This window comes from Eretmochelys imbricata, chromosome 3 (genome assembly GCF_965152235.1).
Source record: "Eretmochelys imbricata isolate rEreImb1 chromosome 3, rEreImb1.hap1, whole genome shotgun sequence".
Lineage (NCBI taxonomy): Eukaryota > Metazoa > Chordata > Testudines > Cheloniidae > Eretmochelys > Eretmochelys imbricata.
In genome coordinates this window covers 166120468-166145039 of record NC_135574.1, presented here as the reverse complement: position 1 = coordinate 166145039, position 24572 = coordinate 166120468, and the positions used below count along the sequence as shown (strand labels likewise).

The window sequence follows — 24572 nt, the reverse complement described above, 5'->3', positions numbered from 1 at the left end:
ACAGAATGGTCCCTTGTTTGGTTCTGTTCTTTCTTCTAAACCCAAAGCAGAGGGGTTTATGAAACTGGAAAGCAATGTTTCATTTTTAATCTGGGGAAGAGTTAGGGCCTGGATGTAATGCAAGAGTCAGCACCAATAGCCGTGCTGCAAATGTCAGCTAATATTACATGAAATTTTAATAAATGCATGTTGTGTGAGTGTAACAATGTGCATCTCTAGTGAGACTGACTTTGATTAGACATTGACAGGAAAACTGTCATGGTTTTAGTGCTGCTCTGGAGGCCTAGAGGTTGATATACTTCATTAGGTTGGCTATTAGGTTTAGGTTGGATATTAGGAAAAACTTTTTCACTAGGAGGGTGGTGAAACACTGGAATGCGTTGCCTAGGGAGGTGGTGGAATCTCCTTCCTTAGAAGTTTTTAAGGTCAGGCTTGACAAAGCCCTGGCTGGGATGATTTAATTGGGGATTGGTCCTGCTTTTGAGCAGGCGGTTGGACTAGATGACCTCCTGAGGTCCCTTCCAACCCTGATATTCTATGATTATGATTAGGATATACAAGGAGACTTTGAAGCAGTATTTAAAAATACCTGAGGATGTTTCACAATCAGTATGACCTGAGGAACTGGTTAGTGCCTGAGGCTGCCATTTTAGTCACAATTCCAACAGGAAATGCAGCCTGCTGGACATGATAGGCCAGGAAGATCAGAGCTACTCATAGAGTATTTATATAGCACAGTTACAAGGCCTGACTGTATCCCCATGATCCATATGGAAGGGACCCTCGGTGCCAGTCACTCCACCACCATGGGAAAAGAAAGGAGGCTCTGATGCCTCCATGTCAGTGTTCCCCGGCCTTTTCTCCCAAGCCTTATGTATGTTGCAGGTACTGGGATTCACAAACAGGAGGGCTGGTGGGACTAGGCACGTTGGTAAAATGTGGGCAGACCCAAGGGAATCATCCCACCCACACTAGACTTGCGGAGGAAAATGAATACAACTCCAGGCCTTACTGAACCAACTGCTGGGATTCCCCCTTTAAGGCTGAGGAAGCAGAGCCAGGGTGTTGGCCTTCGTGGACATGGAGCTGATCTCCCACTGGTTATCTGGTGTCTGCACAGGCTCTGGGAGATGGAGCTATGGCCCTATCCTCTCTGAAGGACTATGTGAAAAACCTCAACAAAAACCTTGCAGAGATCTTCTCAGGCTTAATCCCCTCTCACAGGTGATTGGGCCCATAGTTAAGACACTTTCCTTTCTGCAAAGTGTTTAAAAGCTAAATAAGAAATAAGACAGGACACAGGGTAACAATTCAGAAGAGGCTGAAACTATTTATAGCGCTAGTTGTAGAAACAGATTAGTGAATAAACAGTTTGAGTTCAATTTGTGAATAGTCAAAGAAGCACTAGCTACTCACAACAAGGTTCCTAAATCTCAAAAGCTATGTGAATTCATAGTAGAAATGTGTTATTTTCTGCCCTCACCTTCACTGGTGCAACTGACTGACTCAAAGAGCAGAAACAATGCATCTCAAATGAACAGCTAATAGTCAAAAGTGAACTGCTCCAGTTACAACTCAATTGGAAAGGTATTTGTCCAAACTGTACAGCAGAGACAGAGTCACAGGAAAAAGGATTGGTTAGTAAATGAGATGCCAACCAACAAAGCCCCCAAAATTTTTGATCCAATTAATGAGAGCAAGTTAAATAGTATTCACCAGAAAAAAGAAGATGCCTGAAGAGGTTGACTTTTAACTTGAGAGCATCTCTCTTTCTTTCACTTTTTCTAAATAAATCCTGTATTTTTCTGAGATTATTTTTGCTGTTTAATGTTTATCTATGTAATGTTTAAATCCTTGCAAAGGAGTGGGGAACCCACAGGATTTACCTTTAAAGGATTTACACACTGTTCCCCAAGTCTCTGCATGCAGCTCTGATCTTCCTGCCATCACAATGTCAAGATGATAACATGGCATAATTAGTTCATTCAACAAAAAAAAGTTTAGTCCTGTTTTTACATTAGATTAAGTGACAAGAGACTTTGTTCCATTAGTTTCTTTTTTTGAAATGGTGTTTTCAATTGCACAATCTCTGTGTCAAAGAAATGCTGACCGCTGACCACCTCTTCCCTCTTTGACTGCAGGCCTGCCGTGATGGACAAGAAAGTGGGTGATCTCACTACATTGAATGAAGTGGGCTATCAACTACGCATCTAACAAAGCCATAGACCAGATGGAGGGCTTCCATGGTGCTTCACCCGCCCATTACCCTACGCTCCGTTGGAAGGAAGGGGGGTAAAAAAGAAAAGAAAAGAAACCAGGCCTATTTATTAAGAACTTGTGGATTTTATTTCAAGTTTCACTTAGAAAATAGAAATTCTAGAATGATGATGGCAGTATTATCTTTTTTTAAGTTCATTAAGTGGCATCAATGAAAAACTAAATTATCTTCACCAGGCTTTCTTCCCCCCATCAAATAGGAGGGAACTAAGGTGGTGGGTTTTTTTGTTTTTTTTTTATTTTAAATAATTGTTTCTAATCTATTTAATTGGCTTTGAATATTGTGCTACATTGGTAGTATTAGAAGAGTGGTGATGAAATCCTATTTCTCGTTAGTGTTAACGTGCTGGGGGCAGTCGGTTTAAACAGTCAGTATTAATATTTTTATTCAGCAATAAAAATGGCAGTGCAGAGGTGGATGTGACTTTTTAAAGTGTCTATTACCTCAGTATACAACAGATATGCAAAATTGACCATTTTAATTTTATAATCAATTTGTATGGTTTGCCAGCATTTCTGGGAGTACTATAGAACTGCATTAGATGCACCCCACCACTCTTATCATGTGCATGCCTATGAGAGAGTGTAAGGTTTGATTATATGCAAGTGTCTTCTTGAAAGCACTGCTGTCTTATTAGAAATACAGAGAACCGGTTGAGGTTTCTGTTGGGTTTTTTAATAACCGGCCAACAATGAATTTTTAAAATTTCATAATTTTTTAAAACTTTGTCACAAGCTTTTAAACTTGACAGACTAGACTGTTAAAGCACAAGACCTGGAGATCATTGTTTTGTAGAGACTAGCATTTGCATTGTATTAACAGTCAAACTGCGTGTACAGTCAGATTCACGAGGAAATGTCAGAATCAATAGGCTTCCTTGAGAGTTTACTTTTCTATTCATATTTGTGTGTAATTTTGAATCATTTGTCTTTGAAGGTTAAACAGTCTAAGGTGATGATGCCTTTGTGTCTTATATTAAGATCAGACATCACAAATTAGGGAAGGTTCTTGTTTATATGCATTACAGTAACTTACAGTGACCTTTAAAAAGACCTGGCTAAAGAAATTCTTATTAGAATAAGTGTAGCAATAATAGTTGATTTTCAGGATATTTTTTTCAAGAACAAGTTTGTCGATCTCCTCCTTCCTTATAGTGTCCTTTTACTGATGGATTTAACTAGCACTATGGATGTATGGCTGGATTTTCAAACCAGCTTAGCTCCCATTTAGGGACCTAATGGAAGTAGTCCAGATTTCTGAAGTGGTCAAATTTTCAAAGTGCTCCGCACCCAGGAGTTCTCATTGAACTCTGGGAGTTAGTGGGTGCTGAGTACTTGAAAGTTTAGCCACTTCATTTAGGTGCATAAGTGGGAGCTGAGCTGTTCTGAAAAAGCTAGCCTGTACACCAGGGGTGGGCAAACTTTTTGGCCTGAGGGCCACATCGGGGTTCCGAAACTGTACGGAGAGCCAGGTAGGGAAGGCTGTGCCTCCCCAAACGGCCTGGCCCTTGCCCCCTATCCACCCCCTCCCACTTCCCGTCCCCCTCAGAACCCTCCACCCATCCAAACCCCCTGCTCCCTGTCCCTGACTGCCCCGCCCCCTATCCACACCTCCACCCCCTGATAGGCCCCAGGACTCCCATGCCTATCCAACCCACCCTGTTCCCCATCCCGACTGCCCCCACTCCCCAGAACCTCTGCCCATCCAACCACTGCCGCGCTGCCCGGCAGGAGCTCGCAGCCCCTTGTGAGAAGTAGGAGTCTCACATTTTTAATAAATATTTAGCTGTTAAGAGAAGTCAGTCCCCAAAGCTGGAGTCTGATTTTCCATGGCCTTGCAGCTTGCAGTGTTATTTTTACATGTTCACAGTGTAAGCAGGACTACTCACTTTAAAAGGCGTGAATGAGGGTGCAAGGCCATAGTCATTTTGGTGGGGCAGGGAGGGGTGAATGTGGCCGTTTTGTTATAAAGTACAGTAAATCAACTGCCTTAGTACTTTTAATGGAAAAGTTTCCCCAAGCAAGCTAGTACATAAACACTGAATAATATATTGATCTGTTGTCTGGCCTTTCTTATGCCTGGAGGAAGAGAACATGACTTTTTATAAAAAGAGGGGGAATTTTTGCAATACGCAATGGTGAAATAAGCTACAAAATGACTAGAGAACAAATTAAGGCCCCATTCTGGCAATGAGCCCTGGCAGGTCCTGCTGCAGTTGAACAGGGCTCCAGTGTAATTGGCTGGGTTTGCTGCAGATGTATTTGGAGCTCATTGCAAGATTGGGGTTATGTATCTATCTCCCCCCCCCCCCCCCATAGCAAACAAAAAACTGCTGATAATTTCTTTTCGTAATTCACATTTCATTTTGGTTTCTCAAAACGATTTCCCTTCTGTCTGAAGAACAGCACCGGTGAGGATGACCTGCATGCATCGGATGAAGTGAGCTATAGCTCACAAAAGCTTATGCTCAAATAAATTTGTTAGTCTCTAAGGTGCCACAAGTACTCCTCATTCTTTTTGTGGATACAGACTAACACGGCTGCTCCTCTGAAACCTGAATTGAGAGGATTTCCTTTTCCCGAGTTATGGAGAGGGTTCCTTGCAGTAAAACATCAGGTTTCATTATAGCCCACAGCCTTTTTGTTTTGTGTATTTATCAGGTCTGATTTGCTTTAAGATAGGTTTTGAATAGGATAGGGTTGGGGCCGGGGGAGGAGAGGGGAGAGGGTTAGGGTGGAGGTAAAGAATGGGGAAAGATCATGGTTTGTATTAGTGTCAAATTTTAAACCGTTATGATTATCAATAGAATTTCAATTCTAAAACATGTACGGCTCAGTTTTGTGACCTTGTAAGCATGAGTCAGCTCTTAGCTTACACAACAGGTTCCTCATTAATGAGGAGATAAGGAAAATAAGAATTAGTTAAGCAACAGAAGCCTTGATTTTAACTGTACTTTTGTGCCATTAGATAGAATACACTTGATTTTGAAAAATCTTTTTTTCTACAGTACCCTGACTATTTTGCATTTCTTCCAACTTGATGATGTGGTTTTACCGGCATCCAGAGTATTTTGGGTTACATGTTTTATCTGAACTTCTAACTTACTACACCGAAGCTTTTCTAAGATATAAAGCTGTGACAAATTTATTTTGTACATTGTTTGTTTTGAAGTACAAGTGAATTTTATTAATTCTCTTTAAATTTGCTCTTGCATTTGCATTTTTGTCTTACCTTTTAAAACTGTGATTCCAACTGCCTGTTTTTCTAGCTCATTGCAAACTTGTCAATTGATATACTAGAAGAATACATGTGCATGGTTCCAGGTCTTGCTTTTCTTATCACTTGTATGTTTATGTGCAGCATGGAATTTTAATAAAATGTCTTGGTCTTTTTTTTAAATAGCCCATTATGATTTCTGCCATGTGTATTAATGTACAGGTGGTGGTAGAAGCAGTATGAACTAAATGATATAGTCATGGTGGGGAAAAGTGTTTTTAAAGCATTCACTCAGTGTAGGCTAGTAACACCAGAATGGAGGAGGGGTTAATGCAAAATTTCAAAAAAATCAAATCTTTATTAAATCAGTCCATGACTATTTGGCACAAAGTAACCTAAGCATTAAGCACTTAATCATAGGGTGGGTTCTTGTTTCCCCTAGTGATGGCACCTACCAAGAAACTAAAAGGAGATAGTATCATACCCTTGAAATCTCTCTGTGGAATAATAAACACCACTCACTCAGCATCTTTCATCAGTAATGAATGCTACGTCTCCCCCCTAACAGCTGTTGCTTTGCCCTGACAGTAAAGTCTCTGCTCCATCCCCTAAAGCATTGTCCAAAGACAAGGGTTGTCTCTTGAAGAGAGAAGAGAGTAATTCAGGTTCTTTGCTAATAATATGTGCTGATAAAGCAGAATGGTATTAGTGGCCTTGTTGGTTTAGATTTGGGCAGGAGGGAAATGGGGAATGTCCTTGAGGCAGGCAGGTGTCTTCCTTCAACCCCTTGGTTAATTGGCTGTTAAGATGTTAAAAGCCTTCCTTGATAGAGCCTGCATGTAAGTACTCTGTAGTTCTAGCAGCACCAAATAGCTATCTATCAGATAAAACTAGGGTAAGCTTTTACTTTCTGAAGTGTCTGGCTTGTTCAATTGGTAAACAATATCTTTCAAAACTGTGACCAGATACAGACTAGCACTGTACATAGTTCATTCCATGGCTGGGCTCCCCTATCCTGTAGAGATAGAAGAAAAAAGTACTCTTTCTACCAAACCAAGATTATGCTTTGCAGGGCAGGGAGGTGGAATGGAGGAGGAAACTCAATGTTTCAGCATGAACATTTCTCAACTATTTTCTAAAGTTTGTCTGGTCTACAATCTCATGTATGAACTAGGAGGTTGGTGTGGGAGCCGGTGCTGACAAGTATGTACATTGAGTATACCAAGGCCCAGAAATGTTTCTGGGGACAACTCTTTAAAGCCTTGGCTTGTATCAGCACTGCCTCTTACAAAGCCACAAGTGGAGGGTTCAACAAGAACAGGCCCTTGGGAAGAACTAGAAGCCATTCACTGGCAGAAGAAAATGAGATCTCAGCCTGCCCTTCTTCTATGAAGTCAGGAGTTGGGAGAAAGATATCGTATCATACAGAGGCTCAGCTTGTTATGCAGCAGCCTAATATTGTGTGTAGTGATGTGATGGGTTAACTGTGAGTTGTGATGCATTGCTAAAATTGTAAGAAGAGCAATGTTGCTCTACAACTAGGCTAGGGCTCCAGTCAGTGATAAGGTAGCTCTACTTTTTCATGCCTGACTCTCGCTTTCAGCCATCAAAATGCAAGAACTCTCGCACTAGTTGAGCCTGAGCAGTGGCTTAGCACAAGTTCTGCCAGCTCAGTAAGTGTGGGACAGGTGTAAGTTTTTAACAATCACTTAAGATAAGTGGTATATAGCTTAAATGTCAAATTCTGCCCATCTCACTTAGTTGGGGAATAGGCTGCATTTGCAACCCCATCATCTTGTATGTTTATTAGGAAGCTCGTGTGTTTATTGTAACATCCCCATTAAAATAATTACAATTTAAATTGATTTAGCTTTATCATATGAATTGTAGATAAATAAAAGCTGACATACCGACAAACCTCCAGCTTCAGTGGAAATCTTTGATTCCCTTTCAGGAACAAACGTTTTTAGTGAAAATGTTTCAACTGTCTTCATGTAAAGGATATTCAAGGAGCTGTAAAGGACTTAGCACCACTGTTAAACAGTGTGCAGGTCAGAGTCAGCTGTTTGCCAGAAACTCTAGCACTATTACATGAAGAGTAAGAAAAGGGGAAAGGGTGAGAGCTTGGCCCACTTCAATTACATAAAGCTGGAGAATTTCCCAGTGTTCTTTAAACACCACAGCTAAACCATTTTAAAATAGAACAGGTGAATTTATCAAATTCTATCCATAGCCACCTTTAAAAAAAAAACACAAACACAGGAAAAACACTCCACCATGAATCAGAGTACAAATGTGTGGAGTTCAAAGCTCTTGTGTTCCAGGTATTGAAGTATACACAAACAGCCTAGTATGTGCTTCTGTGATATTCCATGTACAAGTGGGTATTCACCCACGAAAGCTCATGCTCCAATACGTCTGTTAGTCTATAGTCCACAGGACTCTTTGCCACTTTCCCAACCTCTACTACTATCCCCAAGCACTATACATTTTCACCGTTTACTGATCTCCCCTAATCTGTCCTAGCAGCAAAAGAAAAAAATGAGCAACAAGCAAGGACAGTGAAAGCTTCCTAAAAATCTGACATTGAACACACCAGGTCAGAGACAATGAACCAGACAGAACAACCAATAAGCTTAGTGCTAGGCACTCTTTTCCCATGTAGCACATTAGATCCACTTGGTTAAGCAAGAGGCCTTTTCCTCTACACACATGCATCAGAATAGCTCTGAATTCTGAAACAAAGTGGGAATTACAGTCAATTGATTATATAATAATTTAACAACTCCAATTTAAGAGCTGCAGTGGTTATGGGAAAGGCAATGGCAGAAGGGGCTGAATGAATGCCTTGGAAGACAACATGGGGTGTTTGCAGGAGAAAGCAGGTGCCATCAGGGATCCTTTTGCTTCTCCAGAGCAGGGGATAGAAGTCCCAGACAGCAGACATCTCTTTCTCCCACAGTGACAGTGCTTCAACCCTTTCTGCTATCTCCCCTTGCTCCTATACAGATCACCCACATGCAGCACTTGTACAATAGGCTCAGAAGATGGCCCTTTCAGATTTATCTGGCATCTTCACAAAAATAGTTAAGTCATTCAGCCATTTGCCTGCCAGCATAGCTGCATTTACTAGTCCTAGATCTTAGAGGCTTTACCCTAACCCACATAAAATGGGGTACACCAAGAACTATTTCCTATTTTTAAATAAAGTTTAGTATTAGACAATAGCTAGCATTTGTTTTTCAGCATTAACTGAATGGGTGGCTATACAGCCAGAAAGAGTAGCTCACTGTGCAGATGGATCCTTAAGTCACAATCTAGTTAGCAGAGATCAGAGGAAAACCATTCAAACTGAACCAAAAATCTAATCACCCCAAAACATAGTCTGAATTACGAGTTCAAATCAACTGGACTGTCATTGGCCCCACATTCCTCTGGTGCATGAAATAATGTTTAGCTTAAGTCTCAGAATATAAAGTGACAATCAAGAAGATGGTTATTCTGTAATTAAAATAGTAAAATTAAAGTTAATACAGAAAATGGGACATGAAAGTGGACTGAACAAAGAAATGTTTCTGAATTCAGCTGCTTATTGGAATATAATGATCAAGTAGAAGTTTCAGTTTTTCTATCAGCACACTAGTGAGAGCAACTCTATTTAGAAATTATACTGGTTAGTTAAATTATGTATGGATCTGTGCGCGATTGAATTAAGTCACAAGAATTTCTGTTTGTCCTCCCCTCATCCAAGAAGTTTGTTAATGTAGTAGTACATTAAATCCTAGGTGTTTTGCAGGGTATGCTGCGTCATGGTGTATTATGAAACTGAACATGAGGGAATCTTTACGTGCTGAATATTCTGGAGCTGTAGTAATGTTACAATATTTAAATGATGAATACATGAAAAACCATCTACTCTGTAAACACTTCTGAAACATCTGGGAGTGAGACTTTTTGAGAAGTCTGTTTAAAAAAAAAAACCTAAAAAAACCCCAGTTTCAAATATGAAAGCTCCTTCAGTTCGGCCTGTGTTGTACCGCTTTGTGTTCAGCTACCACCACTTGCCTACTTGGTTTCATTTCAGATTCTTTTTAAAGCTTCTGCACATCAGCAAAACATGTTGTACTCTTGTAAGATTAACCATTACACAATCACTTTTTAGAGTACAACTAATTACCATACTGCAAGAATAGGCCCAATCCTGCTGCCCTGGCACTAGCTAAATTCCTGCCGAGGGACTCCAAGATTGTGTCCAATATTTAGATATTTGGGGAAGGCAACAAAAACAACTTGAAATAGAGCACACTTGAAAGTACACAGAAATCTACTTTGAGCTCATTATAAAGCTTGCTACAAAACACACAATCTTTTGCTTGAAGGATTGAGAGATGTACACTGTACTTAAGAACCATCACCCATTTTACTATGATTTACAATAAAAACATTATCTTTTTAAAAAATAATGCCATTTTCAGATTATGGCACAGACATTTTCCATTATCAAAAAGAGGAAGCTAATGTAAACTTTTTTTTCTCTTAATGACTCCATAAAGTAATTTAAGCAACTTTACAAAGAAATCTCTTTAAAAACTCTACTTTACACAACACTAAAAATTCAGCATCCAGGCGAACTTAACTTTAACCAGTCTGACAATCCCTGAATTAAAAAAAATTACAGAAAGAAGAGAAGGTGAAGGAAAGTGCAGATATAAAAATAATTTGGGAATTATTGTTCAATAAGCCTGAACTGAGCTAGTAAGGACAGGTGATCGGAAGAGTTATGTTCATTGGGAAGACCATTAACTGTCCACAGATCTTGCTCTGTTAAAAGTGATAATCTACCAAGAAGCTTCAGACCTCCATCAAAAGTATCTTCGGCTCCTACATAAAAAGAAAAGAAGAAAAGTATGTGCAGAAAACACACCGTTGTGAGTCAAATCATACACACCCACACCCGCCTTATACATGGAAGGAGGACTCCAACCTGGGAGGAGTGACTTGTGAGGTCTTAATACAATGCTTTGGTAACAACGATGCTATACACAAATTTGCACAGATCACTTCACAGCTGATATCCACTGTGTTGTGTGAGAGTTAAGCTCATTCTATACATAACAAACAAGACCTTCGACACAGTAGCTGTTGCTTTGTTCATGAAAAGCTGGACAGCTTCACAGAACTCCTGGTCTTCAACAAGCCAGCAGCTACTTTTGGTCTCCATGAAACTACTCAGCTGGTTCAGGAACTTCACTCTTCAAGCAGCTTTGCAGAGCTCTAACAAGCCAGCAACTGTGACTGCACTGAAGACAAGCCTAGTCATTGTGAAACTGTTCAGTCAGCTCAGGAATACGGCTTCAGCACAGATCCTGAACCAGCGGAACTTTTTGCACACATCCTGGTCTTCAAAGCTACAGTTGCTGTGGCAAAGATCTGGATCTTCATGGATAAAACTATTCAGCTGGTTCAGGAGCGCTCCTGAACTGTCTGAACAGTACCACAGAACTCCTGGGCTACATAGAACCAAAAGCTGGGTCTCAAACTGGTTTCCCACAACTAAGCATACAATAAACCAACAGCTATGCAGTAAAACCCATTTTTTGGGGTTAATTAACAAATTGACCTAGCTCCAGAGACCCCTCCACCCCCAAACGTACCTGTAGGTTATAAGATAATGAGGTCCAAAACCTTACCAGACTTAGAACACAAACTCTTTATTCGACAATTTTTAAAATTTATTAGCACTTGGAAACTAACTAATCGGTTTTCTTGGAACTACTCAGAAAATTCAAGTTTTACTCAGATTATATGCTGAAAGTTTGGGGCAGATACACTTTTTCATATAAAACAAAGAGCCTGAACTCCTGTTTTCAGAGCAAAACTGAATACAACCTTAATTAGGGCACACAATTAGGGCATTCTAGGTATTTAGGGCTCAGTCTTGCAAGGTGCTGAGCAACCTTAACTCACACTGAAGTCAGGGGCAGTTGAGGACACATGGCACCTTGCAGAAGTTTTCAGCACATTGCAAAACCAAGTCCTTGACGCTAGATTAATTTTCTTGCATTTTTCCTTTTACATTTGGTAGTGTATAGAAAACTGAGGCACAGATGGTTAAGCAATTTGAAAAGGCCACACTGGAAGACTGTGCTTAAGGTAGGAATGGAACCCAGGTCTCCCTGTTCTGGGATTTATCCCTAGAATGATTCAGCTGGCCAGGCTGCACTGTATAATGGTTTTGTGAAACAAAGGATTTCAAGCAATATAAAAGGCTCATTATCCTGTATGATGATGTAGGATGAAGCAAAGCAGATGGCCAATTGTAAAACATGGAAATGTGTCTCTCAGGGAACCCACAACAAGACCACAAATACGGTAAGTGGTACGTTGCTTCGTTGGTAACATTTAAAAGCCAAGAAAGGGTACCCACTCAAATGCATTATGTCTTCCTTGCACCATCTGGTGAGTTTTAGCTGCAACTACAACCACAAAATTGTGGCACAGTGGCACACACAAATGCGCTGCTCCAGTGTGATTTTTCACCCCATACCAAGAGATCTCAAAACCACATAGGTCATCTCTTGAGACAAACACTAATGCTGCTCCAAGGTAATTTTAAATATGAGCACTTATGCCGAAGTGGTCATATATCATCTCTAACGCATCTGAAATCTCTGTTCATCATATTCTTGAAAATGTGAACCAATCATGTCACTGGTCTAGTCACTAAGCTCACATAGGCTACTGAATGACAGTGATATTACCTTGGTGTTCACTTCTTTAATTAATGCTCGTCAGGAGTCTCACCTCCTTGAATCTTATAGTCAGGGAGACAATGACGACCACATAAGTGTCAAAGTTTTTAGTAAAAGAAACTATGCAGGCCTCTGCAGTGTTCTACAGAGGATGTCCCCTACATACTACAATGATCCCAGCAAACAACAAGCTAACATCAATCAGTAAGGGAGAAAATAAATGACAGGAAGAGATAAGACAGTAGCATTAATCTGCGAGGGAACAGTTCACATGTTCAAAATGTTTGGGCACTTGTAAATCACTGAGGTTAGTATCTTTTGTGTACTTGAGATCTGTGAAATTTACCAATATGCCTCCTTTTAGGCTAGGTTCTGAAGTTTATCATTCAGCAGGGAGATATTCCTTAAGAGAACTTCAGTGCTTCAATTCAGCTTCTTTACCTGGCTGAGCAGCACTATCATCCTTTGCTGCAGAATAGAAAATGTAATCCACAGTGACAGCACTTCTGGAATGACAAGTTGTTACTTCTGGAATCCCACTTTCAGGTAAGTAATGAGAATAGACCGAAGATAATCTAAAGCGGTGTTGTAATTTTGAAGGAAACCTAAACAGAATTACACAGAAGTATTTTACTTCATTATCGCTACTAAGTAAAAGACTTAGTCATTAATAAAACACACTTTTTTAGTTATTATGGCAAAACAAATAAGCTGCATAAACAGAGTCTATTTTTAACACCCTCCGAATGTAACATTCTCATGTTTTGCATCTTGTTAACTTCTTGGAGCAGGGACCTAAGGTACAATTTTCAAAGGAGTCTAAGGCCATGTCTACGCTAGCGAACTTATGGTGGGTGGCACAGTTGCACCGCTATAAGATTGCTCATGTAGCCACTCTATGCCAACAGGAGAGAGGTCTCCTGCTGACATAGCACTGTGCACACAAGTGCTTTTGCCAGTAAAAAACTTATGTCGAGCAGGGGTCTGTTTTTTCACACCCCTAAGTGACATAAGTCTGCCGACATAAGTGGTAGTGTAAGCATGCCCTAAGTCCAATTTTCAAGTGATTTAACACTTAGGATCCTGTCCCATTGACTTTCAAAGAGATTTAGGGTCAGTCTACACGAGAAATGCCACAGCAGCACAGCTGTATGGCTCTAGTGTAGATGGAAGGGGTTATTCCATTACTGTAGTAAATCCATCTCAGCAAGAGGCAGTAGCTAATTGATGAAAGAATTCCTCCATCGACCATGACTGAGGATGGCTTAATTACATTGCACAGGGAGTGAAATTTCTCACAGGCCTGAATGATGTAGTTAAGTCAACCTAAATTTGTAATGTAGGCCAGACCTTTGGATAAGTGCTTCCTCTGGATTAGCTCTTCCACCCATGTAATTACTGTATTCTTCCTTCCTCTTGACACCAACCACATGTCCCTCCATGCCAGTCTAAACTGGAAGGCACCCTCTTGATTTTTAAGTAAACTTTTGGGTCTAACTAGGAGTCTTCACATTAAATCTTTAAATGCTTTTAGGCTTTTTCTTTTTAAAACTTAGTTACGAGTCTAAAAAGAGAAAGGAAGTACCTGTCTCCATGCCTGTCCAATATGGAATTCTTGGGGAGAAGAGTTTTTAAAATAATTAAACTTCTTCCTGTTCTATCCAGTTTGATCTATCTCCTCTTCATTACCACAGTTCTTTGTTTCCCAATAAGGATACTTATTAACATTTATAAACCAGCATCTCCAAAATGATCAAAATAGGAGGAAATATGAGAATTTAAGCAGCTGGATACAGCTGCCACTTATAAACAGATTTCTGCTGCTGGCCCCAAATTCTATGGCTTTGCTACATCACTATAAAACAAAGAGTGCTGGTTATATCCAAAAGTAAACAGATATCAAAAGTATTGTTTAATGAGGAGAGATGGATCTTGCCCAGTAGCCAGTCTTGATATTTCCTTAACCTCAGCTCCTTAGTTTGGAATAACATGCATCAGTTGCACATACAGAAATGGTCCTTTACAATACATAATTCTAATCCTTTCCCATCTGTGGTTATCTTTTCTTTCACTTTTAAATGAAAGATGATTTTTTGCCCTTCGCATAGTTATCCTAATCCAAATTTTTCTGGGTTCTATTCTCCAATTACTACTTTTGAAAACAATAGGCAGCCATGCTTTTGAACTAGTGTAGCTGCTGAAAGTAAGATCACCAGTATAAGAATGATGAAACATACAATTTAATTTTAGTTTGTTTTTATTCACATCCTCTAACTGCTCTGATAATTCAAAGGTGCAGGAACTAACTCACCAGAACACAGTTGTGAAACGTCAGAGGAAACATTACATTAGCTCTGAAAACTGCACTGACTCCATTTCTGAGACTTTTACTTGAGAACATGAGGGTTTAGGTGTGGTGACGTATACTTTTGAAAATGTCTTTTTTGTTGTGGGTGTGTTTTATTAGATAATGTCCCTGTAAATAGAGACATGTAAATACGTATATTTTAACAACCTACACCGGCAGATACAAAACCCAATTAGAAGACCACGTACAGTTTTATCAGTTATCTAATTTGAAATCATACCATATATGATCAAGGTTTTGGTTTTGCCTTTTTTTTTTTTTTTTTTAAATAGGAGCCAACAAACAGCCTTTTCAGGTTTTCCAGGACTTACTTTTCAGCTGCTATTATGATCTCTTCTGTGTGCTCCAGTTTTGATTCTTTTTTTTCTCCACCTACAAAAATAAAGAGAATTTCTTATCTATGTTTTAAATGAGATCATTAAGACCACTGGAGAAAAACTATAGGAAAAGTAGCCTAGGACAACATCTTCAAATACTATTTATTTTTCTTTTGATGGGAAAGATCAAATAAATAAAAACTGGATTGAATTGCCCAGTTTCATTAGAGCCCCTTCAAACCAATCTGTACCTTTCCAGAAAACTTTACCTAGAAACATACACTTTCAAATTACAGAGCAATTCAGATGAGCTGAACGTATGTTTAACCTTGAACATAAAGACAAAAAGTAGACTTAGATGGAAGGTTTTAAAAATAGCCCACAACAATGGTTCTAATAATTCTAGTCACCTACTGCATGTTAATCTCAAAGGAATTTATTTTTCTAAGGCCTAAGCCTGAAAATGCCTAGGATGGTGAAAAACTTTATCCCTGAGTAGTCCCACTGAGCTCATGTTTGCAAGACTGGGGCCCATTTTTTTAAATGGAAAAATATCTGGTCTTCAACAGTAAATCTGGGTGATGTTTTCATAGAACAACTAAGTTTACCTGTTCAGAAACTGACCTGTGTTTTCTTCTTGTCGCTGCTGTTGTACCTCATACACACAACTCTGTGAAATGCCTAGACTTGGGGGCCAAATTGGAATAGTTAAGATTCTTTGTCCCCTAGGAAACTGCTCTTGCCCAGACACCTAAAAAAAGGTATATGGTTGTTTCAAACAGAATCTGATTTAGTTCACAAGATACCTGTGCAAAATTTTAATTTAAAAAACTATTTTTTTAAAGTCAACTGTGATCCAATTAACAAAAAAGACATACTGCTAAAAAGTTCACTTTTCTTATCCATGCTGTGATGTAGCGTATGAACGCAGGGTGAACAGTGGGCGGTTAAGCCCAATTAAGCCATAGGGTATAATTGGTGATCAAACTCAACCTGAGAGGAGCTGGATCTTCAGAAAGGAAGGAGCAGAGGGCAGTAGAAGGAAGGCAATGGAGGATACCCAAGTGAGACGTAGAGGGTATTTCCTCTCTTGGCTAAAGGCTGAGAAGTCTGGGAGGCCTGAAGCCTAGAGGCAAAACTGGAAGGCCTCAAGCCAGAAGGAAGATTGGGAGGCCTGGGACAGTGAAGCCTAGGGCCAGGGGCAGGTTGTCTTGAGCCAGCAGGAAACCAGAGGCAGTTAAGTTCAAGAGGCTGTGATAAGTAAATCTTAAGGGGCATTTGGACTGGACCTTGAGGGGCTCCAGGGAGAAAGGCAAGAACTCTGCTGTCACACTCAGGGCACTACAAAGTGGGAGATATCTGGAAGACAAGTCTGGAGCAAGCTCCTCTGGCTGACTCTGACCAGGGGTACGAACCCGACCTCTAGGGAGACCTTCTGGAAGGTGTTGGCCCTTACAAAAGGCTCAGGAAGGGGCTGGAGAAAAAGGCTTGAGGAAAGACTAATGACACAAAGGAGTCCAGAGAAGCAGTGGCAAAGAGTCTGACAGAGCAGACCTTGGCTGCTCGTCCTAGGTTCTCTGGACTGGAACCCAGCATAGAGAGTGGCTCTGCATTCCCATACCACCCACTGGGAAAGTGGTGTGAAGCCCCCTGAAGTAAGGGGATTAGGGCAATTCAGAGCCTGGAGAGATGGGGGTAAGGGCCAAATGGACCCTGAGTCAGGGGCCAGAGACCTTGGATTGATTTGTTAGACTGTTTGTGGCTCTTTTTTACCATGAAAGGAGCATGGAACTAAAATTTGACCTGCCTGCAGGGCCAAAATGTGAGAAGAGGAAGACCACTAAAGGACCGGAATAACCATCAACAGGGGATGCTAGAGAAGGCAAAGCTGTTAAGCCACACCCAGCCATGAGGGGGCATACTTGCAGTGAGTCCACTCTTCTATACATGCCTTAAACATGCCTTTTGTAGCAGCTCTTCAAAGCTTTCTCTGCTAAACCATGATCTTCTTTATATGCAACTTCTCTGCGTGCTCTTGCTTATCAACATCTTTACAACAACCCTATTTTGTAAAATAGTTCTTGCGAGACTAAGCTGAGAGAATACCAAGACCTCGTTAGCGACATTAGAAGCTCTAGTGCAGGGGTTCTCAAACCGGGAGTCGGGAGGTTATTACATAGGGGGTTGCGAGCTGTCAGCCTCCACCCCAAACCCTGCTTTGCTTCCAGCATTTATAATGGTGTTAAAAAGATTAAAAACACTTTAAAATATATAAGGGGCGAGGGGGGGGGTCCGCACTCAGAGGCTTTCTATGTGAAAGGGGTCACCAGTACAAAAGTTTGAGAACCACTGCTCTAGTGTAAACAGTTCACTGACTGCTGACATTGCTTTTAACAGTGGGGCATTTATTCTTCTGGGAGAAAATCAAAAGGGGGCTGAAAATGGGGTTGGCAGATGATGGGCAGTTAACACCAATAATGGAAAATTCACATTTCCCTAGTGTAAATGCTTTAGTCACTTCAAATTAAATAGCTATTGGTGATATGTTGAATGTTATGTTCACACTAAACTCACATAAAATATCTTAGAATGTGGTGCCACATTCAAACATGGCTTCTACTTTGGTCACCTAGCAATCATAACTTTGACTTTACACTTACACTAATCAATACAGCCCCGGCTCATCCATATTGTGAGAATAATCCTTTTGAAAAGGTTCAGATGGTCCGTGATTAAATCTCCTCCCACACAAAAACCTGGGACACTTAAATCAAAACTAATAATGGTGTAAGGTGGAACAGTATTTTACTCTGTCAGTAGAACATGTTTTATGGACATTTAAGCTAAGTTAATGAAAAGGGAACCTTGGTCTTATTCTGACTAATAACTTAGACCCTATTGTATTGCCAGTTGTAAAAGGAATACCTTAATACTTAAATAAAATTATTTTTTGGGAAAAGTACCCTTTACAAAAGAAAAGGAACACTTGCCAAGTGCTAGACTTGGCATTTAAAGTGTTCCCAGAAAAATGGGCCAGATCTACACTATGGACCTATATCAGTATAACTACATCACTCAGGGGTGTAAAAAATCCACACCCAAGTGACAGTTTTACTAACCTATCTCCGATGCAGACAGCGCTATGTCAATGGGAGAGCTTCTCCCACCAACACAGCTCCCGCTTTTTGGGGAGGTGGATTAACTACGTCAATGGGAGAAGCTCTTCCGTTGGCATAGGAGAGTCTTCACTAAAGCACTACAACGGTGGTGTACTTGAAGACAAGACCTAAATTAAGCCAGAGGTACGGTCCAGATACAAAACTGTATATATACACACCACTTTCAAGAACAATTGTTTATATGTTTGAAAATGTTAGAGATTCACTGAAGTGAAAGCTAGGTGCTGGTACCAAAACAAAGGCCTCACAGGCTTGGCAGACACAGCAGTTACAATTCTAATCCTATAAAAATCCAAGTACTAGCAGAGGCTGGGTGTGAATAACAGGTCCCCAAGGCTCATACTGCCCACCACTGCCCGAGTTTAAAACCACCAAATGGGATTTAATAGCACCCAAATGAAGCAGGAATTAAACTAACCAGCTGGTGAAGCCCAATGGCATAGATGGCTCCCAACACTGGGGATTGGGTACCAGCTTGGCCATTGCACTTCTGAAACAAAGCACTGAGTCAGCCTCAGACCTTGCATAGCAATTCTGTCACAGACTTTCCTCTGTTTGGAGATTTTAGAGTGGAGATCAAAATTGGGCTTCTAATGGCAACTCAACTCCACACAGAACTGGAAAGGGTTAAGGTGGTCAGGTAGGCCTATTAACTCTACAGGCCGCACCTGGAAGGAAAGCCAGGGAGTAGGGAATTGCAACAGACAGGGGCTGCTGCTGGGAAAAGGGATGAGGGTTTGGAGCTGTTATACCCAGGGCAAGAAGGGGAATCAGGAATTGTAGGAAGCAGTCCAGGGAAGGAACAGTGAGGCTGGGAGAGGAAAGCCCAGAACTGCTGGGCATAGGGTCCCTGGAGTACTGAATGAGCTTGGGTTCCCCTACTAGCCACTGAGGACATGGCAGAGACTGTGGCATAGAACAGGAAGACTGTCTGGGTTACAGTGGTGGTGACAGAGAATTGAAGGACTGTATCCTGAAAGGGGGAACGCTGAGTGACCTAGTCAGAGGGCTGCATCATGAAGACGCTGCGGTTCCCGGGACGAGAGGTGCTGCAGACCTGAGAGAGAGAGGGTGTGTGTGATGGTATGTGACCATGAGAAGGGGCGTTGAATTCAAGAGCTAATCCCACAACTGATCAGGAGGAGGCACCAGATAAGCAGTGAGTGGTGCACACCGTGACAGGTGGCCAGTGTCACTCCATAAAATATTCCTTTCCCACGAGCATTAATTCTTACTTGAGATGAAAAGAACACCTACCTTTCCTATAGGTAGTCCTTCATAATTCAGCTTTCCTTCCTTTATAAAACTGTACAGTGGAGAACCAGGAACAGAGTTGAAGTCACCACAAATGATAATAGGACAGAATCTACCATCTTTCCGATGGGCAACGCTGGCAATCTCTGCCAGTAACATTGCCAGTTGGGTCAGTTTAATGTCCCCTCGCCTTGGATTATACAGCAGATGTGTGTTGGCTATACAGACTGCAGAAGTAGCTTTACAGTGAAATCTGGGCTGCAGAAGCAACACTAGTCCAACATTGTCTCTGTCCAAGAGTGGAATATCATGGCGGAAAAATTCCACTGGGTTTGAAGAGATAAGATTAAATTTGGAAATTTTGAAGCAAATAGCACAGCCATCAGGTTTCCTTCCTGTCCTCATTTTAAATTCACAATGATAACCTGTACGAAAGAAATGTGAATCACTAACGAAAAAAACCAAAACAAGAACATAGCTCATGCTATTGTTTTTCCATATAGTAGTCAATACCTGAGCCTGCTATAGTTAAGGCTGCAAAATGTTTCCACTGTACCCATTTTCAAATGTTCCTAACTTTGAGATCTTCACCTTTTGGGCTGAAATGTGCCATGTTTGGTCTCTGTCTGAAAACTAATTATAAAAAAAGAATATAAGCAACTGAAAATGGGGGGATTATAATGGAAGCTGTTTTGCATAATTAAATACATATGTAAAGAGAAAATTGTCTTTATAAATGACTTACTAAAAATATGCCTCCCAATACATATTCCTACCAATAAATCCCCTTTTGCTTTAATGGCTGCTGAGAGGAAAAAATCACTCTCCTAGTGCACATGTTAACATAGGGCCTGAAACTCATTTACCTAAAGAGCTGTTTACACTGCTCTCTACACTGACTGAGCAGTGTAAAGGGGCCTTAGTGTAAGTGAGCATCAGGCCTATGATCTTCATCTTTCAAAATAAGAGTTGCTTCGCTCTAGCGCCATACTGCCATTCCAAGATGGCAAACTTTATAGCTCAACAACCCACATTCAAATTTCAGGCCCTGATATTTGGTTTTTATTTTCCGGGACGGAAAATGTTCACTTTTGCATTCTCTGAAAGAGAAAAGATACATGTAACCATATCATACTTCCTTTACAGACATGTCTATGTTCGTTGTGACTTGTTAAAATAAAACCAGATTTCTGAGGCTACACATCATGCAACCAAGGAACTCAGAAAGGAAAGAAACACTTGGATGTGAGACGTTAATTTGAACAATAAATCCAGTTCAGTATCTTCTGTGGTGTATATACTTCTAAACTAATGATTTAAGATACTCATCATGGCACTTCTCATGCATCAAAAGACAAGTCAAAATGTAAAATGACTGATGCTTTAAAGTTTATTCAGGGTGCTACCAGAGCAGCTTAATAATGCTTTACCTGTGAAACATTCCTATTAAGAACAGTACCTGACAGATTTCTGTAGGTCAGAAATAATTGTCTGACAGCTTTAAGAACATTACTCTATCATAACATTACTCTTTTAATATAAAAATCACCCAACTTTCTGAAATTTGCTTTACTGTAGTAAGACCTGCATTGTCTCAAAATAAGCTTCCAGTGCCTTCTCAATATATTAAGAGTGCTTTGTACCCAACACAGCTTAAAAATGACAGCTTTTTTGAAAGTTCTTTTCATACAGAGCAAGACATTTATATTCAACATTACCGATGCATTATTCTGGGATTATAATATTTTCCATTAGCTGTAACTGTCACAAAAGTAAGTATTTTCTACAATTCTATTTATGACTGAAGCTGTACATCTTCCACCGTAATTAAATATAACTATTTATGAAAGTATACTTTGACTGTATTAACCACTTCAGGGAACACACAACAGCTTAAATAAATGGTTACACTAAACTCTAAAGCATACATAATATAGAATTTAGAAACCAATCAACAAGACTGGTTTTGATTTGTAGCTTCAGTTAAACCTAGAATTCTAAGATCCAGCACCTACATTCCTCTAGAATTTAAGGGACTGACTTGCATGTTTTAAGCATCTCTTGTGAAGTGATGAGTGGCCTCCTTTCCCACTGAAGCCAATGAAAGCTGAGGGCACTCAGCAATTTACAGGATCAGGTCTTAAGTAAATTCATTTGAAAGCAGTTCTGGGCCCAGTTCTGCACTTCATATGCAGGCAAAATTCAGGCATTAATGAGTTTGCCAAAATAAGGAGTGCAAGAACAGGTCTTAAAGTAACAACTATTTATCTAATTTTTGCCATATCAAAAATGCATCTCTCTTCATTCCACATGGATTATTTCTTATAAGTACCGTATATATCCGATCATAAGCCAGTTCGTTTATAAGCTGACCCCCCACAAGATGGATAAGTAAAAATGGAAAAATTTACGACCCATTCATAAGCTGACCCTACTATTCAGGGGTCAGCAAACTTTGGCTCCCGGGCCATCAGGATAGGCTGCTGGTGGGCTGAGATGGTTTGTTTACCTCGAGCATCCACAGGCATGGAGGTAAACCTAAGCAAACAAAACGTCCCGGTGCGCCAGCTGCTTACCCTGATGGGCAGGACAGCAACTGGTGGGGAAATTTTTTTGGGGGGGAGGGGAAGGAGCTGGGGGTCAGGGGAGTAACCCCTGTGACCACCCCCCACATGACTCTACCTGTAGCCCAGGACCCCCACACTCTCCCCATCCCATCCCTTCCCACCTTAGCTGGAGCGGGCCAGGGGAGGATGTCTCTGGCCTGGCCGCAGCCTGCTCTGGTGGGCGGGGCCAGGCGGCGCGGCCGCAGCCTGCTAACCCCGGAGCTGCAGCTGCTTCAGAGGCTGAGAGGAGAGCAGCGTGGCCAGACGCGGAGAGACTCTGGCCCCGCCTCTTTCCTTCTGGCTCTGTTGGCTGTGCAACCTCTCCGTGCCCCCTCCGCTGGGGGGAGAGGCTGTGTCCCACCCCTCCCTCTCTATACCCGCTCATAAGCTGACCCCCTTCTCTGATGCTTCCCTTTTTAAAAAAAAAAAAAAAAAATCGGCTTATGAATGAGTATATACGGTACATTAAAAAGGAAAATGTAATGAAATGTGGGACAAAAGTGTTCCATCATACCCAAAGATTCCAAACTTGGCTTGATCTCCATTCCAAAATGGTCCTCTTGTACTTCTTGCAAACACAGTACCTAAAAGAGTTTTTCCAATTTGAATTTAATATATTAACAAACATATTAACAAAAGCTTTCACTTCATTAACTAGTGCATCTATTTTTTCCTTGAAGCTTTAGTAACTTTAATTAAAGAGGTAAAAACCATCATGCAAGAGCTTTCTCTATTTAAAAACTGCTTAGTGTAAGTAGTATTTGGTACCCATTTTATTTATTCAAAATTCTGATCGGTCTAATCATGTAGATTTACCAAATGACTAAGTGACAAAAAATAAAAAAGCTCCTGGTTGACAAGGAGCTAAATTTTCAAGTTTGGGTGCTTGATTGGGACGTCCTAATCCTATTCTTGGACACAAATCAGCACTTAAGCCCCACTCTGACAAACATTTATGCACTTGAGTAACTTTACTCATGTGAGAAGCCTTGTGATCAGCTTGCAAAGCACTAAGTAGTAGCAGAGGCTCTGGAGATATCTGCCCACAGACTCCCTCAAACAGCACTGTCTAGGTTTATACATCTCACATTTGGGAGATTAAAAATAAGTTTCTAGCCTTGATTCCTGATGGCTGTAGTGTGTGTTTGTATTCTCACTTGGCGTGTGCTGAGCTTGTGTTCGTCTGTCTGTTTGAAGGACCGTGTGCTGTGGCCGGCAGTTGGAAGCTGTGAGCTTCTAAACAAGGTTTGAACTCTAGAAGCCTATGTTCATTGGCTGAACCTTAGTCAGGGGGCAGGGCTAACAAGAAGGCCAGAGCTTTATAAAGTAGTGAGCAAGCAACCAGGGAGCAGCAATCACAATTTTTCAGCAGCCTAAGCATTCACAGGTTACCATTTCATATATACATTAAGGAAGGAGAAAGATTTAAAGGAGGATGAGGTAGCAGCTTTCTAGATTTTGATGGAGATCTTTTTCCACTCACAAGGGGCAGCACAGCAGGAAGTGCTTGTTGTAGAGTCGGGCAATCAAGCCTGGCATCACTGGTGAAAGAAAGGTAGGAGTTGACCTTGTGATAAATTAAAAGGTCTGATAGGCAGTGCAGAAGGTTGTGAAGGACTTTGCGAGAGTTGTTGCAAGCAAGATGGTGTTCTTGACAGCAGCATTTTGAATGGAATTGAGCGATGAGGTTGCAGGCACAGAGAGAAGAAATTACAATAGTTAAAGTGTGAAGCGATCAGGACTTGGATAAGAATTTTGGTAGCATGGGCAGAGAGGAAAGACTGGATCTTAGAGGAGTTGTGCAAGAAAAAGTGGGAAGATTTGGACATGGCCTGGATGTGTAGGTTCAAAGAGAGAGCTGAGCCAAAGATGAAGTGAAAGTTACAGGCCTGAGTGACAGACTGCTGTCCACTCCAACAGAGAAGCAGGAGAGAAGCTAGTTTCAAAAGAAAATAATGAATTCTGTTTTGGCCGTGTTAATTTTTAGTAGACGTCTCGTCATGCATGTCTAGCTATCACAAAAGACAAGCTTAAATTTTAGTTTAGATGGAGGGGTGAGGTCTAGCATGGAGAGGCATATCTGTAGGTCATCCGTATAAAGATGGTAGTCAAAGCCTTATTTGCAAATGAGATCAACCAGAGATAAGATACTGAAGGAGAAGAAGAGATTGCCAAAGCAGAGCCCTAGAGAGGACCTCCCCCTGAAAGGGAGGGGAGGAGGATGATGACCCACTGAATAAGACACCCAAAGGGTAGGAAGAGAATCAGGAAATGACATCATGAAAATGCAGGAATGATGGGATAATGAGAGACCATGTTTGACCGTAGAAGCATTAAGGACAGTTTCAGAAGTGCATCTGTAAATATAGTAGTGGGGATTACAGTAACACTACCACTGGCTACTGCCTGAGGTTTAGATCACTCAGAAAACATTACTTTGGTAAACATGAACCGGCAGTACTAATAAGCATGACGTGATAACTTAAAGGACAGTTGAATCCATTAGAAATCTTATCTACTAGATCACACACAATCCAAAACTACTCTTGCTACACATTGACTATGTTGTTCTCAATGAAACCTGTGTTAGTTTTCCACTTAC

The 24572-nt window shown here is 40.8% G+C and overlaps 2 protein-coding genes across 7 annotated transcripts in view; one reads left to right on the top strand and one right to left on the bottom strand.

Annotated features, from left to right (window-relative positions):
• The window catches only part of VASH2 (vasohibin 2), a 64905-nt gene extending 62691 nt beyond the window's left edge, over positions 1–2214 (top strand). For both annotated transcript variants that reach the window (XM_077811954.1, XM_077811953.1), the window contains one exon: positions 2142–2214. In XM_077811954.1, coding sequence (XP_077668080.1) covers positions 2142–2214 — 73 coding nt within the window. The remainder of the gene's footprint in view (positions 1–2141) is intronic.
• A 7681-nt stretch (positions 2215–9895) lies between these two features.
• ANGEL2 (angel homolog 2) overlaps positions 9896–24572 on the bottom strand; it is a 28205-nt gene continuing 13528 nt past the window's right edge. For 4 of the 5 annotated variants that reach the window (XM_077813761.1, XM_077813763.1, XM_077813762.1 and 1 more), the window contains 6 exons: positions 22485–22554; positions 19368–19789; positions 15556–15682; positions 14926–14986; positions 12688–12851; positions 9896–10375 (listed from right to left, as the gene is read on the bottom strand). In XM_077813761.1, the coding sequence (XP_077669887.1) occupies positions 10221–10375; positions 12688–12851; positions 14926–14986; positions 15556–15682; positions 19368–19789; positions 22485–22554 (999 nt within the window). In that variant the 3' untranslated portion in view covers positions 9896–10220. Of the gene's footprint in view, positions 10376–12592; positions 12852–14925; positions 14987–15555; positions 15683–19367; positions 19790–22484; positions 22555–24572 lie in introns of all 5 variants that reach the window. The other variant, XR_013345718.1, reaches the window with a different exon arrangement.